This window comes from Pantherophis guttatus, chromosome 7, assembly GCF_059756535.1.
Source record: "Pantherophis guttatus breed Tessera chromosome 7, ASM5975653v1, whole genome shotgun sequence".
Taxonomy (NCBI): Eukaryota; Metazoa; Chordata; class Lepidosauria; order Squamata; family Colubridae; genus Pantherophis; species Pantherophis guttatus.
This window is the reverse complement of record NC_142069.1, coordinates 93,340,802-93,364,190: the sequence shown is the minus strand read 5'-3', so window position 1 is coordinate 93,364,190 and position 23,389 is coordinate 93,340,802. Positions and strand designations below refer to the sequence as shown.

At 45.0% G+C, this 23,389-nt stretch overlaps 1 protein-coding gene and 1 long non-coding RNA gene across 2 annotated transcripts in view; both read right to left on the bottom strand.

Moving 5' to 3' along the window:
- Positions 1-22,201, bottom strand: part of SEMA3A (semaphorin 3A) — a 128,993-nt gene extending 106,792 nt beyond the window's left edge. Inside the window, exon 1 of the mRNA XM_034424861.3 lies at positions 20,862-22,201. Coding sequence (XP_034280752.1) covers positions 20,862-20,976 — 115 coding nt within the window. The 5' untranslated portion in view covers positions 20,977-22,201. The remainder of the gene's footprint in view (positions 1-20,861) is intronic.
- LOC148112971 (uncharacterized) lies at positions 15,946-19,979 on the bottom strand. Its single transcript, XR_015729035.1, has 2 exons — positions 19,735-19,979; positions 15,946-17,295 (listed from the first exon to the last, which is right to left on the bottom strand). It is a non-coding gene; the product is annotated as an uncharacterized LOC148112971 (long non-coding RNA).
- Positions 22,202-23,389: the final 1,188 nt, after the last annotated feature.

Below are 23,389 nucleotides of genomic sequence, written 5' to 3'. Positions count from 1 at the left end.
TATAAAAATCCTGATCTGGCAATGTTATCTGTGGCTCTGACCACCAGACTTGTCACAATGAATGATTCGGAGAGGCCAGACATCCAACAGGTTAGCCTGTGACTGGGAAACTTCAAAGGATCCTCAGAGTGTCTGTTTTGCTACAAGAAACCTTTTCTCCAACAACAAAGCAGAGCCGTATTTCTTGGGTGCTTCCAGTCACAGGAAGCTGGAGAAACAGGGGCTGCCTTGGCAGCTTCCCATCCATGCCCTGCAAAGTCTGAACTATGCATGCGCCCAACTGCACATTATGTGCTCCACACATATGACTAACGGCCTCTCCCGACTGCCACCAGAGTGGACTTCAAATAAAGGAATTAAAACCCATCCGAGAGCTCAGTGGCATCCTTCGCATTAGCTAACTCTGGTTACAGTTGCAGGACAAAGGTAACCTTTTCTAACACTTTTGTTTTTCTTGCCAGGTCTGCAAATCTGTCCTGTTTTGTGTTTCAAACTTGTTTGGTTGCTTGTTGATCCTCTTTTGCAGAATATAGACTGGCTTGGTCAGCCTCTCAGCAAAGTAGAATAACAGCACACACTATTAGACAGACAGAAACAAGAAACCGGGCTGTAATTTTTTTTTCAAAAAATGCAGAACACGGAGTGAAAGAAAGTGATGTTATTTTAGATTAGTACCTAAAAGCCATTCAGGAGAGTGAAAGAAAACAAATACGGTTTTCTCAGCCTGACTGCCAGTAATGAAAAGGTTTTCCTTGAGTTTATAAAATGTTGACCAACTTTGTGGAGCTAAACGTGATTATCAATCTGCAGCTAAAAAGAAGCATATGTGGCAGAAACAAGTTTGGCTTGTGTGACGAGGGGGCCCGTTGTGCTCATATCTTGATATTTAATTTGTACTTCTCAATGTAACCTAGAATGCACTTTTCTATTTTTTTTAAAAAAAATATGATTAAGTTCATAAGAGTTTTTCTTTTAGACATAAGAGCTTAAAAATGTGCATATTAAGAAAAAGTGCATTCAGAAGCTGTTAGGTCAAATTATGAACAAAAGTTTATTATGCCAAGGAAGCATCATTTGCAAAAGAAAAAAAAAAGGCTCATTCATGCCAGGAAACAATAAAGATATGCATTAAACAAAAATAAATGTCCTTTATTTTTTTTATTTTTGCAAATTGATGCAGAAAAAGAGCAAAAACAGATGCAGAATTCAAGACTGAACAAAAAAAATAAAGTATTGTGTCTGTGAGGGCTGAGCTAAAGTCTTGTATTGTCACCTGTGGTGAAAGCTACCTTGGAAGGAAGAGCTTGCTAATAAAAGACGTTCCTTATAGAATAGCTTGGCTTTAATGGTACCATTCTACCCCCACCTTCCTCATTGCTACTTGCTCCTCAGCAGACCGAAAGAAAGAGAACAGATGGCACAAGAAACAACCAAGCTGCCAGTTTCAGAAGACTGTCAAGTCCCAAATGGCGAAAGGACGGATGCTTTTAAATAAAGCCCTTGAACGCTGTGCTTGGTTGCGCATCCTCTTTCCCTGATAATGTTTAACCACTCCTGTATGGTTTCCAAGCCTTTGAGCAAAATTCTATTCCAGACAAAAACTGCAGCACTCTGTCTGTGAAAGACCCATAGTGACACAAAGCCCCATTCATTTAATGGACTTTTTATTTACACCCCATGATGCTCATACCTGCCCCTACAGGGTGTGGATTGACACCAGGGATGAGAAGATGGCTGGGGAGGGTGACTTCCCTGCCCGCAGCACAATGGCACACTGAGTGGAGAGACTTACAGTAGAGGTGGGGTATGGACTTCAAAGATGACATCCATTCTGAGTGCACAATAGACTTCAATGACCACATGGCCCTCCATTAATTAAAGACAAAACAATTAACTGTAGTCAGATTCCCTCCCCCCAATTTTTACAAACACAAGAAGAATTCTGAGAGCCAACGGCAAGAAAAAGCAGAACCACAAATGTTTGAAGGCAGAACCACAAAGCTAAGTTGTCACAGAAAGTTTCCTCCTTCAGTTTTATCTGCAAATTTTCCTGGAGTTACTAAAAACTAGAAGAGCACCTTGAATATACAGAGGGTTATATTGGGTAACAGACTATGATTTGGGGGAGCCATCCATATCCACTGATATCATTCAAAAAGCAAAGTAAGATTGCAGTCTGCTTTTGTACACCATGTGTTCTCAAATTAGAAATCAGATTTTCCTTCTTCTCTTTATGGGATTTTTTTTCTTGCTGGTTCAACTTCTAAAGTAATGTAATATCTTAAATTGCAATCCTGTGACAAAAAGAGTTGGTTTGATTTGAAGCCAGCTAGAATTTTACTGGGTCACTCTGTCAAGTTAGTCTTTTATTCAAACGCTGAATAAATGAGGAAAAGGACGACATTTATAGCAAATGGGATCTGAATTATCTAGGATGCGATAGAAGAGGGTTCTAGTTTAAGGAAACTATCTAGAATATCTGTTTAGTCGGAGAGAAAGTTGAAGCACTCCAGGAGGGAAGATCTCCGTTGCTTCTCTAAAAAAATATCGACCGGCATGAAGTGACACAGCCAAGGTAGGGCAGGAAGGATCTAGATATAACCAGGTCCCATCATCACAACTAAAGAAGCATTGTGGAGTCTCTGGGCTCTTGGCCTCCCAGCCAAGCAGAAAGATTTCTGTGGACTAAACAGAAGGGAAACTGCATAAGGCCTCCCTCCCTGGGGTCTCCCTTCCTCTGATTAGCAAGATTCCAGTTAGAAAGATGGAACTATGCTTCTTGTAACATCTGGGTTACCAAACAGACCTGAAAACAACCATATCTTTTCCACAATGTCATGTCTTACAGTGATGAATCCTACTCAGAATGTAGCTTTTGTTCAACAAAAAGTGTGCTAGCAAATGCCTCTGAGTGTGGATTGCATTAAAAGAAATGAGGAATTATTCCAGTCGTCTTAAAACTCTGGTTTTTACACCTACTGCTTAATTAAGGGAAGAAAGCTAAAAAAAATTGCCTTGGCAACCGATTAATTTATGTGAGATCTTCCCCTTCAAATTATTCTTGTGTTAGAAGTTTAATACAGATGATCATTCCGATCTTGGAAATACAGTAGAATATTTAGCATTTGTTTGTGACGGGAGCCTGAAAGCTCAATAAAAGGTTGTCTGCAATGATCTTACAATGCAGGGATAACAGGAACGCACAAACATTTCTAGCAAAAGAAATGCAGTAACAAAGTACAGTACAAATTCTAACTCATATAATATTCCTGGCACTTGGGGATCTGCATCCCTCAAGTCCCGAATGCCTTTTGAATGAAACAAACTTCTGGAAAGCCAAGAAACTTGCCATGAGTTCAGGGCCACCTCAGATTTAAAGCAGTTTTTAGTTATTTATGCAACAAAGAAGAGAATTCACAATGGGATGCCCTCTGATTTTTTTTCCAGATCAAAGCCAACATGGCATATGGGAGTATTTAAAATGCACCCATTATGCCCAACCTCAGAGGTCTTTTGTTTGATATTAGCAACCTTCCTTAATGAGCCCTCCGTCTAAACTTGTTGTTGTTGTTGTTGTTGTTATACAGAAAAACAAAGTGTCCCACGTGAAATCAGGGGCATCAATTCAAGGCAATGGCCTCACTTGTTTTGTTTTGGAGAAGGCTTCAACACTAGGAGGTCCCCTCCACATCATGTATGTAGGCAAGACCTGAAGCCTCCATAGACATTCTCCATATTTATAAGGTCACCCAGACTAGGGATGACATGATGGCAGTCTTCCAGTATTTGAGCGGCTGCCACAGAGAAGAGGGAGTCAAACTATTCTCCAAAGCACCTGAAGGCAGGACAAGAAGCAATAGATGGAAATTTATCAAGGAGAGAAGCAACCTAGAACTAGAGAAATTTCCTGACAGTGAGAACAATTAATCAGTGAAACAATTTGCCTCCAGAAGTTGCGAATGCTCCAACATGGGAAGTTTTTAAGAAGAGACGGGACTACAACCCTTTGTCTGAAATGGTAGAGAGTCTCCTGCTTGTACAGGGAGTTGGACTAGAAGACCTTCAAGTTCCCTTCCAGCTCTGTTCTGACTGAATATTGCTACTGTTTGGCAAGATCAAAGCCCCCTTAATGATTTATCGTATTAGAAATTGTATCAATGTGAAGTGGCCAGGCATTGCCTTGGCAAGGAGCTTGATGTTGTGAAGGTATGTTTTATTTTAGGATATTGTACATTATTTTCCTCCTCTGGCACTTCCCATGTGCAAGCCACTTTTTACTGGGAGGGAGACAGCAAAGAGCCATCTGAATGATGCAAAACCCAAGCGATGTGGCAGCCTTGCTCTGCCATTGTGTGGAGGTGGGGCTGTGGGGGTGAGTGTGGAGGGCACTTGGCAAAGCAGCTTCAAAGGAAAGATCCTCTTGAAACAAAGCACCTTTTTGAAGTTTTTCCCAGCTGTATTATAAAGTCTTCGTGAAGAGCCATTGTTGCAGCTGAAAATGTCAATGAGCCTCCATTCCTGGGAAATATTCATTCCAGCAGGCAAAGTTTAGTTATACACATACACAAAAAAAAAAAGTTGGAGCAAAGAAGAGAAATACAGAATTAACATTTCAAGCACTCAAAATCTCCCTCGCCCTGTCTTTCATTCCTACATATCAGAAGCATTTAATGGAACTCAGATCATTTTTTTCTTTCCCTCTTAGTGGGTTTTTTTCCTCCATTGATTCACCACCAAACGTTTCTCACCGGGAGAAGCAGAAGAGATTTCTACTCTGTTATAGCCCTAGCACTTAGACTTATATACCGCTTCACAGTGCTTTTACAGCCCTCTCTAAGTGGTTTACAGAGTCAGCGTCTTGCCCCGACAATCTGGGTCCTCGGAGGGATGGAAGGCTGAGCCAACCTTGAGCCTGCTGAGATTTGATCTGCCAAATTGCCAGCAGCCAGCAGTCAGCAGAAGTAGCCTGCAGTACTGCACTCTAACCTCTGTGCCACCGCAGATAGATTGGGATTTTGCTAGGCAAGGCATCAAGCTTCATAGGCCGCCTTTTATTCACGAGACCACACATTTCCATGGATTGGGAGGGACACACCCTAGTTGGGTCTCTGAAGGCTAGAGGTGAACCATAACACACAGGTTCTTTTAAAGCAACACACAACTTGTCCCCTATTATTACTGAAAGGCCCTGTATATCAGGAAAGGAGATAAATCAATTAGCGCATGCATTTTGGAATGTGGAAAGCAATTCTTAGCTGTGCCATGTGGAACACCTGAAGGAAATATTTAGTAACCAAGGTTCATTGCTCCAGCTTTAACTCCTGGAAAAGGTTAGTCTCCCTGGAACAAGCAGATGTGTTTTCAAATGCAGCTGTGCACACAGCAGGGTATATGAGTTTTACAGAATGATTTCTGTTAGTGTCTGATGACTGTCTGTAACAGGTACACCTGAACAAAGGGAACAAAACAGAATCTGTTTTAGGAAACCGCAGGGATTTTTCCCCTTAACGTCTTTGCTTTCTGGAAAATATGGAGAATTGAGTTAAATGACATTTTGAAGAAAACCCTAAAAAGAATTAGGATTTTCTTTAGATAAGCCTAACCCCTTGTTTTCTGGAAATTACATTTTGAATTGTATCTTCCAAATTATGTATTCTTAGAAGCAGACTCATATATTAAAAATAGGACATTCTAGTAGCCTATCTGTAAAATTACTAAATGAGCATTTAAAAACCATGCATGTCAGATCCTGGCCTCTAGATGACCTCTTGGGTGGAATGTACCAGTTATTATGAGGGTCTGAATCATCCAACATCTGATTTGAATTGTTGGTTGGATGTAATGTCAAGTCCATTTGATTTCTAGTATTGTTTCTGTTCTAAGCGTTGAACCGATTCACATTTTTGAATCCATTTGAATGGTTAATCTCTTAAAAATATGCATGCATCTAAACAAAAGTCCACTAATTTGCGGAATTAGTGCGAAGGCACCAGACTCTATTTGATGATTCACTTGAATTGTCTTCGCATCAGAGCTTTGAACTGAAGCTTTGCAGCCTCAGTTTACTCGGACCGTTCCCACAGCCAGTTCTTCAACCACCGTGTCTTCATTTTCTGCACTGATTTATAGGTGGACAGATGGATGTGCATATGGTGGATAGCCACAGTTCTGTAGGTATTTATTATTGTGCCAGAAAGCTGAGTGCCAAGGCCTTTGATTCAGCTACACGTCATGCTTTAATGAAAAGAGTTCTACTACTTGTTTGAAAGAGAACGAGAAGCCATTATTTCACTCGGTAATTGAATTTCCAAACTCATCCAAAACTTCTAAAACTGTAGTTATTTGAGCATGTTGGCAGGTTCTTTGTTATTTTATACAAAAATGAAAAGTGGATTAAGATATCAAAAAGGCCAGAGAAATAGGAATGGTGTTTCTAAAGATTTTTAATATGATCAGATTCTCATGTCACCAAAATATGGAAGAGAAAGTAGTTTAAAACAAGATTAACTGCCTTTAACACATACTTCTAGGAGATACTCACACCTGCTGTTTGAGCTGTTCTGGTTCTGCGCTTCATGGTGGTTTAAGCTTAAACCAGTTTCAGAATGTCCAACCTGGAATCAGGCCTTTTGCCAGAGTTCTTCCCAGGCATCTAATGCTGATGGTAGGCCAGCACCTTTTCCCATGGGACACTTCCTGCTACTCTGCCCGCCCACCTTTGTGTTCCATGAACTCACTTTCCTTCTGTGGAAGGATTGTAATGCACACGTAGGCTTTTGTAATCACACACACAAAGTCACATGTAAATATGCCTTCCGATATTTGCAAGTGGGCATCACACACTGCCCAGAAGCTACCATAAGAAAACAAATTAGGCACTGTAAAAATTGTTTGGAGATGGGAGATACTTCCAATGTAATTGACTGGATCCCCTGCATGGACTGCCCTTGTGACTATGTAGGGCAGACGGGGAGGAAGTTAACCACCAGACTGCAAGAAAACAAGCAAGTGGTCAGACGAGGAGACCTAAACTCATTGGTAGCCTCACACAGTAATGAACAAGGACATACATTCAATTTTGCAGCTACTAAGATTGTTGGATGAGCAGGCACAAAAACAGCTGGGGTGTGATTGAAGCCTGGGAAACGGGCCCCTCATCAGTCAACAGGAGTGCTGATTTACCATCAGCCTATCAATTACTTAGGAGTGAGGTCTTGGCAGCACAAGGAAACAACAGCCAACGATTTAATAGCCAACCATCAACACCCCAATCAATAACTAAAAAGCCACACACACAACAGGCACCATGTAAATACCACACACAGAATAACCCAAAGCACACACCCTGCTAGAGAAAAGTTCCCTAAGGATGGACTCCGGCATGAGTCCGAAAGCTCGGAAGACTGAACCTCTGGTCCTAGTGACCGACCCAGATTGGATCCTGCTATACGTATATGTATGCATGTGTGTGTATATGTGTATATGTGTATGCATATGTATATGCATATATGCCCCACTGGCAAAATTCGCAGAATGAGACTGATTTTTCAGTACCTATTCCACTTTGTGTTTTGATGTCTCCATCCTGCACACCTGCTTAGCAAAACCATTATTGTCCATGACACTTAAATGTCACTGTTGCAAAATCTTCAGACAACTCAGGTGTGCCCTTCATAGTGCAAACACCAGCTTCTCTGAGATTCTATGGATTTGTTTTTCTTTTTGTAAGAAATAACTTCTAAGTTGGCAAACAGGGATATTCTGTCTTCTTTCAAACATTTGAGGTGATCGTGCTGGAAAATCAGAAACCGTGGTTTAGTTGCTCCAGATATCTTGGCTTAGGATTCTGGACGGGAGAGAGAAAGAGAGAGACCTGTCCCATTTCTAAGCCATTTAGACTCGGGTCTCTTTGCACAGACATTTCTATGAGCTACAGATTTATTACCGTTGATTTCACACAGGAGTGAACCACAACAGATCTCATGCAATATTAAGTTTGATGGGTCATAAAACTATCAAGTTTTATGATAGGTAGATATCCAAAGGATGACATGACATGAAAGGAATGTTTTCCATTAGGTATGGAAACCTAAATGAGCCGCGACATAAAACTGGATAAGAAACATATTTGCTCTGCATCTGATCTCGATGACATCTGGAAGCCACATCTTAAAGGAGAGGGGGAAAAATCTTTTTGACTCCATATAAAGGTCCATGACATTTTTAATAATTTAAACTGCTATAATTGAAATTAGTGACTTCCAGAGGTTAAGAAAATGATAAATGTCAGTTTCTACAATCACAATAACATGTTAAAACTAGTCTTGGACTATGTTAGGTCCATCTTCAGTGAAAACAAGTATATATTTGAAACAGAGCTGATAGGATGGAAATACCCTGATCTACTGCAGACAAGGCCGCTTACTAGATTCAGTCATTCTTATGAAAAACAACATTTCAAGTCAATTAGTCAAACTGGGTTGAATCAATTTGGAAAGTTGATTCAATGAAAAGCCTCATCCGAACGGTCAAATCAGCTTGAATGCTCTCCTTCAAAATGATTCTTCAGATCAAATCTTTGTGTGACCTTCATTGCTTTGGTGTTCAAGAAATATGGAGCTGCACACGAGAACAGTTTTATTCCACCCTTTGAGTCATCTCAAAAGTTGAGGCTGATACCCGAGTAGAAAGTAATCCCAGAGATATATAGTTGACTAGGAAACCGAAAAGAAATCTCAGAAAACAACAACAGCAAACAATTCCTTCGCTCTTGCCAGGAAAACTACACAAATGCTCTCACCAGTATCAGCAGCTGCTCACCTCAAAGGACTTGACTGTCATATGTGTTCCCGTCTTTTTACACATATGCCGGTACTGTCTTGAAGAAGCTGTCCGAATATTTAAGAAGACCTTTCAGATTTGAAAGTACCAATAAAGGAGAATATTTGTAGCTCAGGATTGACATGAGAGGCCCTTGGTGCTCTCTGAGCTGGGTTGTTTCGTTGCAGATGTTTCATGACCCAACTAGGTAACATCATCAGTGCTAGGACCAGGACAGTGTTACCTAGTTTCGGTCATGAAACGCCTGCAAGAAAGCAACCCAGCTCAGAGAGCACCAAGGCCCCCCTCAGATTTGGAAGTGCAGACTACTTATAAATAGGAAATACTCGCTATAAGGCACACTCCAGAAACCTCTCAACAAGTGACTTTTAATATTTTAATTAATTTGAACATACCTTGCCTCTTTTAAATGTTATATACTCTTTTTATGTTTGTTTGGATACCACTCTGCAAGGGAGATGGCCAGTTCTTAAATAGGATAAATAAATAAATGTGTGTGCGTATGTGTGTATGTACGCCATTGTTCAGTAGTAAGCCACATGCATGTATGAAATCTCTGGGTCCATTTCCATTTCCAGCATTTTGGGTTAATGGATTTGCATTAGAAGAGTTCACAATGACATCGGAACTCATGTTGGCGATAGCAGATGTTACCATCTGATGGTGTTAAAAATGTTGTTGCAGGATGTAAGCTGTTGCAATCAAAGCTGCCTGACTTTGTCAATGCGGATAGGGTTCAGGTAGGGCTCCAGTTGCTCCAGGATGGCACCCAAAGCACCTGTGACTGTTGGTTACTCTCTTTGCTTTAACCTTCTACTGCTATTCACAGGTCTTTCGGAGAAGATAATACAATACATCAAAAGAAGCTTCTTGGGTGAGAAGCAAAACGTCTTTGAGGGAAAACAAAGCCCAGCTGCCTTTTGAAAAGGCGCCTTTGGGACAAACCCTGACCTGGATGATGGAGAACCTCCATAGACATCTTCTCCAGTTCTTTCTCTTCCACCCTGCCGTCTCCAAGCACTGCCACACCCACTATGAGTTGACAATTGCCAAGCCTGGGATGTTGGGTGCCTGTCTGTTTATTATTATGAAACACCGATCAGCTTTCACGATCAGCCTAACATAAGAGAGAACACGCTTCCTGGCTCTACTACAAATCTGTGCCAGAAGGACAAGCAGATAATTGTGCATCGGACTCTTGCCAGGGAATATAGGAAGCCTCAGCAGAAACACTCATCCCATCTTTTCCTCCTTTATCGGCGGGAAACAAGAGACGACGTGTCTCCCCACACACAGATAAGGTGGCTGTGCTTAGATTTATGGCACCTTCATCCCCCAAAGGGAGACCCTTCTCAAGCTGAATGCCGAGGGTCTGGCCCACGCAGCCCTCCTTCACCTCACCTGCCTCCCCCCTGGCACTTCCTTCGGGCCTCGGCTTGTCAGAGCCACTTCATCCCATCTGCTGAGGAGATGCACTGAGGGGACTTGTCTCAGCACAGGAGATTTCCAAGATCAGGGTCTTTTATTAGAAACATTAGCGGGGTGGATGAATTTTCATTTTCTGCTTACATTCTGGGACCATTTATTATTTTTTAACCTGTTCCAGGGAATTCTGGGATATTTCAGATGCTGAAGGAGGCTACATCGGAAAAGTTATCCTTGGGAGACTGCAAGGGGTTTCCCCCAGGTTTCAGCTGTGGTGGCCCCGGATAAAAGAATAAGGCGCACCTACACATATAGCGATGGACCAGGTTTTATAAAAGTGCAAACATGAAATCTGGATAATCCTACCTAGCCAAAATAATAATAATAATAATAATAATAATAATAATAATAATAATAATAATAATAATAATAATAATAATAATTTTATTTCTATACCGCCCTTCTCCCGAAGGACTCAGGGCGGTGTACAGCCAATTTAAAAACACAAGACACAACAATAATTAAAAATTAAAATAATTAAATAGATTTGGCCGATTTAAAACCCCAAACATTTAAAATACCCCAATTTAAAATTATTAAGTTGATAGCCCGGCCTGGCGGAACAACAGGGTCTTCAATGCGCAACGAAACACCCGGAGGTCGGAGATCTTGCGTATTTCCGGGGGCAGTTCATTCCACAGGGCTGGGGCTCCCACAGAGAAGGCCCTCCCCCTGGGTGTCGCCAGCCGACAAAAGGGGCCTTGCCACTCACATTATTCTTTATTTGGGTCGCATCTGAATTTTATCCAATGCACCTCTGCATTCTGCTATGCGAATGTCCAACTGTGTACAAGTGCTCTATTATTAATAATGCATACTATATCAAACATATTATTAACAGCCACTGAGTTGCACTGCATAAACACATGCACACAGATGCACACACACACATGTAGGAAGTTAGCACCCACCCCTCTCCTAGAAAAATGAACTATTCTAGGAAATATTAAAAAGGCAGAATATTTTCCCTAAAAGAGAAACAGAAGTCTTAAGACAGAAATTCAGCCCCAGCTCCCTGCCCCCAGCAGATACTTTGGTTATTTACAAGACAAAAGGTTGGGCCAGTTTATCTACAACACAAAAGACCTTCACCCACAGGACATAATAGGATTAGTCCTCTACCCATCTCACCACATGGCACCTGGGAAGATTACATCACCCAGAAAGATTCAACCAAGCATGGGAGTCTGACAACCAATCAGGATACATTTCTTGCCACAGGAACAGGAAGCAAGTTCAAAGCCGAACAGAGGGTATAAATCTCTCTCTCTCTCTCTCTCTCCCATGTGCTCTTTTTGCCCAGGACCTCAAAACCATGTGGTCCTATCCACCATTAAACCATCTTTCCTAGCAGTCTCCATGTTTCCAGTGTCTTTCTTCCCACTTGGAACTGTGGGAAATGTCCAGATGGACATTTTTTCACACACACACACACACACACACACACACACACACACACACACACACAATCAAATGTGGATCTAAAGCAGAACGTGCCTCTGGTACTGCCAGCATATAACAAATGCAATCTGGCCGTGATGGACTGGAAGCAGCCAAAACATCCAGCTGTTTAGAGCCTTTGCTAATAAGGATTCCCCCCCCTGTCCCCCTCCCCGATGGCAGGGTTTGTGGAGAGTGTCCATGCATCTCTCACTCTTTGCTCCTTAATGGGGGAAGCGACTTTGTCCCAGGCCTTCAGGTCTGCGGTGGGCAAATGGCATTGGGGAGGGGAACATAGAGCAACAGAAGAGACAAGTGAGGACCTCATGCTGACTAGGAAACAGACTCCCCACCCCCTCCCGGTAATCCACAGGGAGGAACACGCAGGGGAACCAGGACTGGACTGACACATGTCAATCACTTGTCACCTATTTCAATGATGCTGGCGAAGTTAGAACTGGTTCTGGGGTCAGCACCAAAGAGGCAAAGCATAGTACAAATGACTTCAGTATGGAACTTAATGACAGCTATGCCAGAATTTGGGGTGTCATGAAAACACAATTATGCTATTAAACATCACAGGCAGAAATGGAGAGTAATGTGAGTTGTGTATTTTCTTCTAAAGATCATAGCTTCAAGCACTGAATAAACCATATTAGCTAATTCTCACATTGAATGAAGCCATAAACTATGGTTTCCAAATCAGAATTCGTGGGACCATGCCTCATGCTGAGCTAGCTTCCTTCCTTCCTTCCTTCCTTCCTTCCTTCCTTCCTTCCTTCCTTCCTTCCTCCCTCCCTCCCTCCCTTCCCTTCCCTTCCCTTCCCTTCCCTTCGTGTGAGAACCATTTTATAGGATTAAAACACATACAAAAGAGATGAATTAGAAAAGAGCAGCTGGGAAAATGAAAAAAGCAATATTTTACATTCTCAAGAAAGGGGCTAATGTATAATTTTATACTGAATGGTTGTCATATCTTTATGGATCCTTTTGAATATCTTTAAGTAGAGTGAACTCATAGTTCACAAAATTGTCCTAGCTGCATATTGGTAGCATTGTTGATAATGTTGGCAATTTATAAGTCTTTTGAAATTATTAGCATAATAAATCATAGGGTTTAAAATATTTTTTATTCTTACCAAAATTATATTTTATGCAGAGTCTGAACTGAATATAAAAGCGACTGACTTGTATGAAAAAAAAAGATGATTTGGTTATACAGAGAATGAATGAGGACTGAATTACAAAACCCGTCCGTGGGGAGAGAGCGAATGGGTCGGGAGGAAGGGGAAGACTGAGAAAATCGTGGTTGATGAGATCCTGGAAAGGTGGGGGGGGGGGCGGGAAATGAGCAAACGAAGGAAGGGCAACTTTGTGAAGAGGAGCAGAAGGAAGGACAGTTCACAAGGACAGGAGGGTAAACTTCAAAGGATGTTTTCTTTTTATCTGAATTCTTTTGGTTTTCTACTTTACTCTTTTCCCGCATTTAGCTTTGTTTACCCACAAAGTGAACAGTATGATGGACACATATGTACGCACATATCTGGGCTACAAAAATAGGGGTACATGACTCCTAGATGGCAGGCTGAGAGTTAGAGTCTTCTACGTTTCTTCGCTGCCATCTGCTGGTCGTCTGGATTTCTGCAAAATGGATCTCTTGGCTCTTTGTCTCAACGTGCCTCCCGTGTGCCAAGTATGCTTTCCATTTGCAGCTGAAGCCCCCGTAGATTATATTTCTATCCAAATGTTCTGGTATTAATAATATATATGTGTATATATACCTTTGGCCCAGTCACATCTTAAAGCAATAAACCTAGTGGTGTACATGTCCTGGAAAACATCTGTCAAAATAGGTTTGCTGCAGAAAACAGTCACACTGGTTTGACTGCTATCTCATTAATATTCTTTAAGTACCAAGGGTCTTTTGGTTATATGGAGAGAGAGAGGGAGGGAGGGAGGGGAGGGGAGGGGAGGGGAGGGGAGGGAAAAGAAAGAAAGAAAGAGAGAGGGAGGGAGGGAGGGAGAGAGGGAGAGGGAGAGGGAGAGGGAGAGGGAGAGGGAGAGGGAGAGAGAGAGAGAGAGAGAGAGAGAGAGAGAGAGAGAGAACGAACTGATTTGGTACTCAAGCAGCATATGCTGCCTTCCTATTTAAAGATCAGGAATGCACAAAACAAGCTGTTAACATCTAAATAGGGAGATGGCCAAGAGCAGCCACGGGAAAGCCTGTTGCAACCTTTTCACTCATATCAGAATATGGGGCAGGAGGTCCACTTTAGGATTCTTGACGAATGTATCTTTTCTTTCACGTACACTGAGAGCGGAAGCACCAAAGACAAATTTCTTGTGTGTCCAATCACACTTGGCCAATAAAGAATTCTATTCTATTCTATTCCCTTCGTTTGGATTCCTTAGGAAAGGCGGCCCCTCCGCGATTCCATCCCGCTGGCATCTTTACCTGCCCACCTGTAACCCTCCACCTGCTGCCTGGTGATGCTGACAAAGCCCCGAGTGCCGGTCTCTGGGGGTCTGCAGGAGGCGGCAGAAAGGGGCCCCTCAGGAGGAGGAGGGCGAGTGATGTCACAGGTGTCGTGATGTCATTGTGACCCCTTTTGAACACCTGGCTACTCAGCACACTCTTCTGTGCCATCGGTTCCACTTGCCAAGGGACCAAGGTCGAATTGACTCCATCATTCCATTTACAAAGCTGAACCCTTTATGGAAGGCAGCCTTTGCCTGGACCTCCCATCCCTTCCAGTCAAGCATCCAACCCAATTTGGGGAGAGACGTTTCAGGATTGGCCCTCTCACTAAACGAAGATCTGCCTCCCTGCTGATGGAGGAACGTACTTGTATGGGTTTGGTTTATGGATGGCTTGACCGTGGCTGCTGCTTAACCAAGGGCTGTTAAATGGAAGTGCCTCACCATCGTTTTCTCTGGGGATGATGATTTGTTGGTTTGGTTTCCTAGTCTAGTCTAAACTCTGCTGATCTCCCATCCAGGTTCCAACTAAAGTGGCTCCTCCTTAGCTTCTGAGACTGGACATGGTTGGTCAGGTGCTGCCACCTGCTGTGGGGCCACGGATATTACTTAAGAGCAAAGCAGGGACCCTCTGGAAGGGTTAAGGCTACCCCATCTCTGCAGATTTCACAGATCCCTTTGGGTTCCTATTTTGTAGATGACAATTGTGGAGAATATGTGCAGCTCTATTGGGATCCTGCATTTGTTGAGCTTACCAATGTTTCATTGCCAGACTAAAACTCTATGGAGATTCTCAGTCCTCCAGGTCCTGGTTGTCTCAAAGGTGTTATTTCAAGAGGCAACTAGACTTTCTGGTTTTTCTTTGAAGGCGTTTCTCTTCTCATCCAAGACGCTTCTTCAGCTCTGACTGGATGGTGGAGGATGGAAGGATTTACATTCCTTGCAGAACTTTTAGAGATTCATTGATCTCCAAGTGGCCTCAATGTCTCTAAAAGGATGCAAATGACCAGCTGTCTGCAAGGAGTATAAATCCTTCCATTCCCCACCATCCGATCAGAGCTGAAGAAGCTTCTTGGATGAGAAGTGAAACGTCTTCAAAACAAAAAAACAAGAAAGTCCAGCTGCCTCCTGAAAAAGGACTTTTGGGTCATTGCCAAAGTAGCTAAAGTTGCCAGGGCTCTGAGCCAAGGGAGAGGAGGGGTTGATGGCTTTAGATGTGGCAGTCGGCCCAGCCAGAAAAATCACACAAATCACAACAACCCTGATCGAGGCAGACAGGACAAGTTGCCACCTGCCTTTGCAAAAACACCAAATTTAGTGAGCAACAGGATTCCGACAACCTTGCAGGTAGGAAACTTGAAAAGGAAGAATCTAAAATTTGATCAATGAAAATCTGCAGCTTTATGACAAGCAAACAAAATAACCGGTCTTGTTAAGGGAACTTGTTTCATTTTCCTTGGCCTCTGCTATCTTTTCCTACTACCCCTCTTGTTTGGAGAGTTTATTTTCTGAGGAAATCATGACAGAGAATTCATCTGAAGGCCAGATGAAAGAAAGGGAGTGAAAAGGGAGCCTCCGTGCCACCGTTTTCCACTTAACTGTCCTGGAATTAGGCAGCAAGAGCAACAAAATGACTAACCTCGATCATACATGAAACACCCGATAAATATACAAGAAATAAAAAAGTTGAGTCAGGCAGACTTGAGAAACTTTTTCATTTATACATAGAGAATCTGAACAAAAGTTTTTTTTTTAAAAAAAGGATCACAAATGTTCTTTGGGGGGGGGGAGGGGATTTCAACCAAAATCATCTTAAGTGGATGTCTCACAATTGGCTCCTTTTCATCCTTAGGAAAAAAAAGGGGAAGGGAAAAGAAGGGAGACGGTTCTCCCTGGCTGGATGTAGACATAACTCTGGTCGTGCTGCCATGGGGGCACCATCAGGGATGGGAGTTTGCAAAGCGGGGATGAGAACAGATGCAGAACGATCCGACTGGAACACCCCCAAAGGAAGGAAGGCCTCCAAGTCAGGACAAGACAGGCAAATGGTTACAGCTGCGACTGCTAGAGACAGCGAAAAAGGAAAAGGGCCTTTAGCTTCCATCTAACCATGGTTAAGGTGCGAGGATTAGCAGAAGCGCGTGGGAAGGCACCTCCTTTGCTTTCCATCGTAACTCCTTAACCATCAACGGAGAGCCACATCTTGCAGGTTTTACTTTTGAACGCTTGATATCATTTTTTCCATGCTGGTCACCCAGATTTGTTTTCAACACCTTAAATAACTATGGAAGCTGCCTAGAGAATGTTATTTACTATTGGAGAATGAGGAAGATGAGCTAGACTTTAGCAGGGAGGCAATTCTGCACCTGAGGCAGAAAACTGAAAGGCTCAAGCGTGGAGGGGAGGAGACCTGACTTGGTAGAAGAAAATATGGGGGAAAAAATCTGGTGTACTTGTGGACCAAAATTAAACAGGCTAAAATGTAGCAAAACCAGCAAATACTATTTTGGGATGCCTTATTAGGAACACAAAGTGGTCATTTCCCTCTACTCTGTCTTGTCTGACTCCACTTGGAAGGCTGGGTCCATTTCTGGTCACCAGAGTTCATAAGGGACGGAGACAAAGCCGCAGCAACTTCAGAAGAGGCTGCCCAGAGGGCGAGGGGTCTGGGAATCAAGCTCTCTGAAGAGGAGCATGAGGGCTGAAGGACAGTCACACAGGAGAGGAAGTTGGCTTGTCTCTGATTTCCTTAGAGGGCAGGACCAGAATCAATCGCTTAAAATTACAAGAAAGGAAGTTCAGGTTGGATGTCAAGAACTTCCCACCTATACAAGCTATCGTATGAAATTGCCAGAGGTTTTTAAGAGTGTTCAGTCATCTGTCAGTGACGCTCACATAGAATCCTACAGAAGTTTGGAGGAGATGCCTCCTAAAATCCACTCCAACTCCATCATTCTATCAGGCGCCTTTCACAGAGCTGATGATGATGATAATGGTTCCCTTATTTCTTCCCTTCTATTAGAGCTGTAGATTCATAATTCTGGCCTTCACCTAGTGAATTAAAAACAAAAATGCTAAAGCCTCCTTCAAGTGAAGCTCATGTTGATGACTTCATGGACATCCCATGTCGTTCTTGGCAGAAACCCAGAAGTGGTTCCTCACTGGGACGTTGCTCACTGCTTTGAAATCCCAGCCTACTCTTCTTCCCTGGAATAACCCAGAGGTCTCCCATCTAAGTCTTACCAGGTCAGACCCCACTTAGCTTCCAGAACTACACATGGCACCTGATTGGCCCTGGGGATTTCTATAGTGATTAAGTGCAGAAAGAGAAGAGGCGGGTTCTTCCTTGGGTTGGGTTGCAAGCTAGAACTGAGGCAGTTGGCACTGGGCAGGGAAATCTATGCAGGCTGAGTTTTCTCTTGCCTTACTGATGGGACGGAAGGCCTTGAACAATTGGGAAGGATCCCCAGAAATGTGAAAATCCAAAACTCTGAGAGGCCATTTCAGTCTTTATTCCTAAAAACTATCAGCTGGGACTTTGTCTTTTGGGCATTGAGTGGAGAGCTGCCACCAAGGTGGTATAAGACACAGTAACCCGAGAAATGACAGAACTACAGCAATCCATAGGAAGATAAAGCAGGGAAGGATTTAACTTTAATTTCTAATTTCAATATATCCAGCTCGGGAGGCAAAACAAAAATCTGGTAATGAAGAAATCCTTACTATTATTTTGCAGTAGCTCCCTGACCACTCATGATCACAATCCCAAAAATATTGGCCCTAATCCAAAATACCTGATTGCATATAAAATACTGATATAAGAAGGCAGTAACTGAGATAATGGTGGCTTGGCATATTTCTAGCATGTACATGTACAGCATACGCATATGCCCACACATACATGTGTTAGTTTCACCATTAAATTCACCGGCCCAAAAGCATGTTACCACTTGCCAAAGGGCCATGTTTCTGTGTCATGAATAGCAAGTTAAGAAGCCAAATGCCACAGCTGTCCCCAGGGGTGGGAACCTACCTTGCCGTTGTTTTTTTTTCCTGTAAAATCCACCATGATATGTTCAACACATTAATCCATTGCTCAACATCCCTCGGCTAACATGCAGACTGCTTAGAGAGAGAGAAAGATGGAGAGACTGCTGGGCTTCTTTCACACAGAAAGTATTTGCAGTACGAAGCATAAGGACTATTAATTACCCCGTTTTATTAGCCAACATTGCCTAGATTCTCGCATCCCCCAGGAACTCCACATTTATGGAACTTTGACACAGCTTCCCTGGACGCCCAGCCTAATCTTCAAAGAACAAAATCAAATTAACAGGATGTGATGCGCTAATCAAATCAACACATGCTTAGAATTAGCCCCCCAGGTGCCATCCGTGCCAGAGCCTCTCTTGCGCTCTATCTCAACCTGCCCAGACCAGGTGTGCTTCCAGGCAGGTGGCATTACAAACCCCAGCTAGGCCATCCTGGTTGACAATGATGGATACCGCTCTCCTCCAGGAAGGTCCCAGTGAAGCAGAAAGTCGCGTTATCTTCAACTAACCTGTGTACAGTTAAAGCTTTTGTTTGGGGACTTGATCAAAGGATCAGGTAGGACCTGGGATCTCATTTGTGCTGTGACAGATTCAGACTCAAGAAGTTGGGCAGATTCAGAGCCAGCCTGGAAAGTCAGCAGGTAGAAGTAGACTTATAACCCTGTCACCATTATTAACCTCACTGCATGGGGGGTACCCAAGTGGTAGCCATCCAGTTTTAATCTACCTCACAGGGATGTTGTTGATAGTGCAATATTAAGGAACGGGCCATGCCCAGTTTATTTCATTTAAAACATTTTGTACGCAGCTTCTTTTTAAGAACTTTGAAGTGGTTTAAAATAAAACCACAACTGTGTGGACTTTTTGAAAGATTGAAAATGGAAAATAAGTAAACCAGGTAATGTAAACTCATATTTGGGGGAGCAAATCCAAGTGGGTGTAACACAACCGGTTAAACTGGAATCTGGTTAGCAGCAGACTGCACATCTTCCAGCTAGATGTAAAAGTTGTAAATATTAAAATATAATGGCAGAAGCAGGAATCCATCATTAAAATAATAAAAACAAGCGCTATCGCGTTGGGCATCAAAACCGAGGTTAAACGGTTAAGAAAAGCAATCCTGTGCATAATCAGAAGGCGGTCCATTTTAAAGGGGGCTTAATCCCAGATCCAGGCGCGTCTCCTGCATCCACTCACCCGAGAATGCCGCCCATTCATTCACCTGCACTAAAAACTTGGACAGAATCGCACTGCAGCAGCAGCAGCAGAGTTAAAAATAGGAGGCGGCTTCCGATCAGCCGCGGTTCTTGTTAACAGATTGTTTTTAAATCAGCAACTTTAATCCCCTGTCTGTGTAATTGCATTTCAATAGGAACATTAAAGTTAATTAGATCATAAGCAATTAAGTATCTATTTAAAGGAACTTAGAAGTCTGAACCTGGAATTAGGCAGCCAAAGGTAACTCGCTTAATTCATTCCTATCCTATATTTAGCCGCCTCTTCCTGGCGTTGAATTCTCCTTCTCCCAACGACGACAGAAGGTCGTTTTACGCAGAGAGCGACACTCTCGCTCACACCCGGTTCTCGATTCGGGCCCGACCCACGCGCGTTTTGCTTCTTCACACGCAGCCTCTCGGCCTTCTCGCCAGCAGCCACGCGCACTTGCCCACCACCGGCACTGGAGCCGCCCCTCCCCCCCCCCAAGAAACGCCCGCCCACGTGCACAGCCGCCCGGCGGGGAAAGCGGCTCCCGAAGCAAAGGGGGGCGAAGCGAGCCGGGCCCGGCCTTGGCCACCTCCCACCTGGAGCAGGGGGCCAAATCAAAGCAGCGCCCTTAACAAAAAAGCCTCTAGTCCGTAGGGCGGCTTCCAGGTGCGGTTAGAGACAAGGGGGAAGGGGGGGGGGTCCGGCCTTTTCAGCCCAGCGAGGAAGGCGGGGCCCAAGTGGGTGTGCCCCGAGCGGGGAACTTGTGCAAGGCAGCCGCGTCAAGTTGACTGCAGGCTGCAGCCCCTTCCCCTCCCCGCGCCTTCCACTTGGGCGCAATTCACGGCCTCCCCTCCCGCGCCGCCCCGTCAGACGAAGTTGGAGAGCGCGCAGCCCCCGCGCCCGCCTGCCCTTTGCCCGGGATTTGGGGGTCCAGCGCTTCTCTTTGGCCTCTGACAGGCAGCCTTCCCCACCAACTCTTCCCACGTCACGCAACAATCGCTCGGGACACCCACGGAGAATGCGGGGGGGGTGGGGGGGGGGTGGGGGGCGGACGGAGCCGCAAGGACAAAAGCGCAGGGCCGCCCCCCTCCCTCCCCCTCCCTCCCGGGGGCTTCCCTGGCAGAGAGGCTGGCGTTGCCTTTCCCGTTTCTGATTTTGCAGCCCCGGGCTCTCCCGGTGGCCTCCCATCCCGGCACCCATCAACTCCCGCCCCGCTGGGCTCCCGGGAGCGACCGAGCTCGGCCCGGTGCGGGAAGCAGGGCGGAGTTGCCGGGAGGCCAGGGCGAAGAGTCCTTTGTCTGCCCAGGGAGCCCGCGAGCCCCGCGAGCAGCCCCGCGGAAGGGGAGCGGGAGGGCTTACCTTTGTAGGATAATTTCAGCCGCGGCCCGTTCTTCTTGGCCGCCTGGCTGCGCTCCCGGCCGGCCAGCATGACTAGTCCCACGAGCAGCGAGGCCACCTGGGCGGCCCGGCCCATGGTGAGGCGGAGGCTGCTGCCCGTCGCCCCGCCGCCGCAAGCCCGCAACTTCTGCTAAAGGCGGCCAGGGAACAGGTGAGCCGGCCAGGGAAGCGCCGGAGGACGGAGGCGCGCTCAGGTCCGGACCATCCTCGCCGCCGCCCGCCTTCCCACTCAGCGCCCTGGCCGGGGGGCGAGCGGAGCGCGGGGCGCCGTGGCGGAAGGCAAGGAGCGCCGCTCGCTCCGGGGCGCCTCTCCGTCGGGGCTCGGGGGGCGCAAAGCAATCGCCGCCGCCGCCGCCGCCGCTCCTCCTCCTCTTCTTCTTCTTCCTCCTCCTCTCCGGCTCGGCTTGCGGCGCAGCGCGGAGCGTCGGGCCGGCAGAGCTGCAGCCCCGCGGAGAGAAAGGCGAGGGGAAGGCGCGGAGTTTCCCCCGCCTCGCTTTGGCTCTGGCCCCTTCCCCGCAGCCCCGCTCTCGGCTCGCTAGGGCGGCGGGCGGAGCGCAGCCCCTCGGCTCCTTCCCCGGCTGTCACCGAGCAGATGCCGAGCGCAGCTGGCAGCGCAGAGCTCCCAGACCGCGCGGGGAGGCAGGCGGGCACCTCTGCGGTGGGTGGACCGGCGGGGACCCGGCCTTGCTCTGCCCTCCTTTCCCCCTCCTCCCTAGTCTCTTCCTCTCTAAAACGGCGGGGGCATTCGCGCTTTTAAAACCCGGAATCGCCCTTCCACGCCATCTCTATCTATCTATCTATCTATCTATCTATCTATCTATCTATCTATCTATCTATCTATCTATCTATCTATCTACCTATCTACCTATCTACCTATCTACCTATCTACCTATCTACCTATCTACCTATCTACCTATCTACCTATCTACCTATCTACCTATCTATCTATCTATCTATCTATCTATCTATCTATCTATCTACCATCATCTCCATCGCACAAGACTTTTAAAGGAGGCTGCAAACTCCAGCAGGGAGAATGGGAGGGCTAGCTGAGCAGAGCCCCCGCTCCTTTCCTGGCAAAAAGTCCCATCAAGGCAGAGAGACGAATCCAGTCGGTCTAATAAGTTGGACAGGAAAGCCTCCAAGTTCCTTCCCTGCCCTGTTAAAGCCCTCCCCTCCCCCCCATCCTTGGCTCCAAGGGGGAAAGGCAGAGCCAATAAACGTTTCAATGCAGAGCACACTTGCACACCCGGAGGTGTGGGAAGAGGTGCTGGTGATTTTGCAGGGGTTGCTGAGAGTGTGAACTGTGGGTTACTAGCATAACAAGCTCTTTGGCAACCTGTTGCGTTGTGACAAGCCTCATCACTCCAATGAGAAATGCTGGGGGGTTGGGGGGGCTTGGATCTTTGTTTTTCTTTATTATTTTTTTATTTTATAAGACAAGAGTTGTGTTAATGCACCACAGCAAATCACCAAACTTTTTAAACACAAGGCGAAAGCTTTTAATGACACTCAATGGGCTGTTTAGGGACTCATGGTTGTGCCTTGCCCTCCACCCGCTAGGTGGCAGCACTGGGCAGGCCTCACCTGGGCCCAGAAACTAAGGCGAGTTAGGCATGGGGGGGGGGGGCACCAAGAAATCTCACAGCTGAAGTCGAGAGAAGAAGAAGAAGAAGAAGAAGAAGAAGAAGAAGAAGAAGAAGAAGAAGAAGAAGAAGAAGAAGAAGAAGAAGAAGAAGAAGAAGAAGAAGAAGAAGAAGAAGAAGAAGAAGAAGAAGAAGAGACTAGCCGGATGTTTCTTGATCTTGGCAACATTAATCAGCTCAGCTGGGGCATTCTGAGGGTTGAAGTCCACACAGCTTAAAGCTGCCCAAATAGAGAAACTCTGCTTGAGGGATTCCCAGGAAAAAAGCATCAGGTCTAATGCAGAATTTTCTATTTTTGGATCCCCAGTTTTTTTTTTAAATGATACACTTGGTACCATCAAGTATGCAAGAATCCTATTTTCTTCTAAACAGGTTTATTGTTCCAAAACCTACATATGTTTTAGTCTAGTTACGTAGGTATTCCATTGGTCACAAGGTTACTCACATAAGCAGGCAACTTCTCCTATTTTAAAACATCTTTTTTAAACTTCCCTCCTCAAGGTTGCAAAGCTGTACAAACAATTTGATTTTTCTTAAAGAAAAGCCTACACAACAACGAGAATTTTGCAACCAGGCTATAAACAAGTTTAGCAATCCACAAAATGTTAAGACCCTGATCTAGGTTTAGAAAGAGGCAAATATTTATGGGGCAAATATTTATGAGATAGCCATCCAGCTCACAAAAAAGGTTGGGGTGCCCGTTATTGAAAGATTTGCAAAATAAAGCATATGTATCTCTTGCAACCATCCATCACACAATGCAACTGATGCTCTGAAGGTTCAGAACCTGGAAACCTTCAACTATTGTTCACCTGGTGCCTTCCAGATGTTTGGCTTCAACAT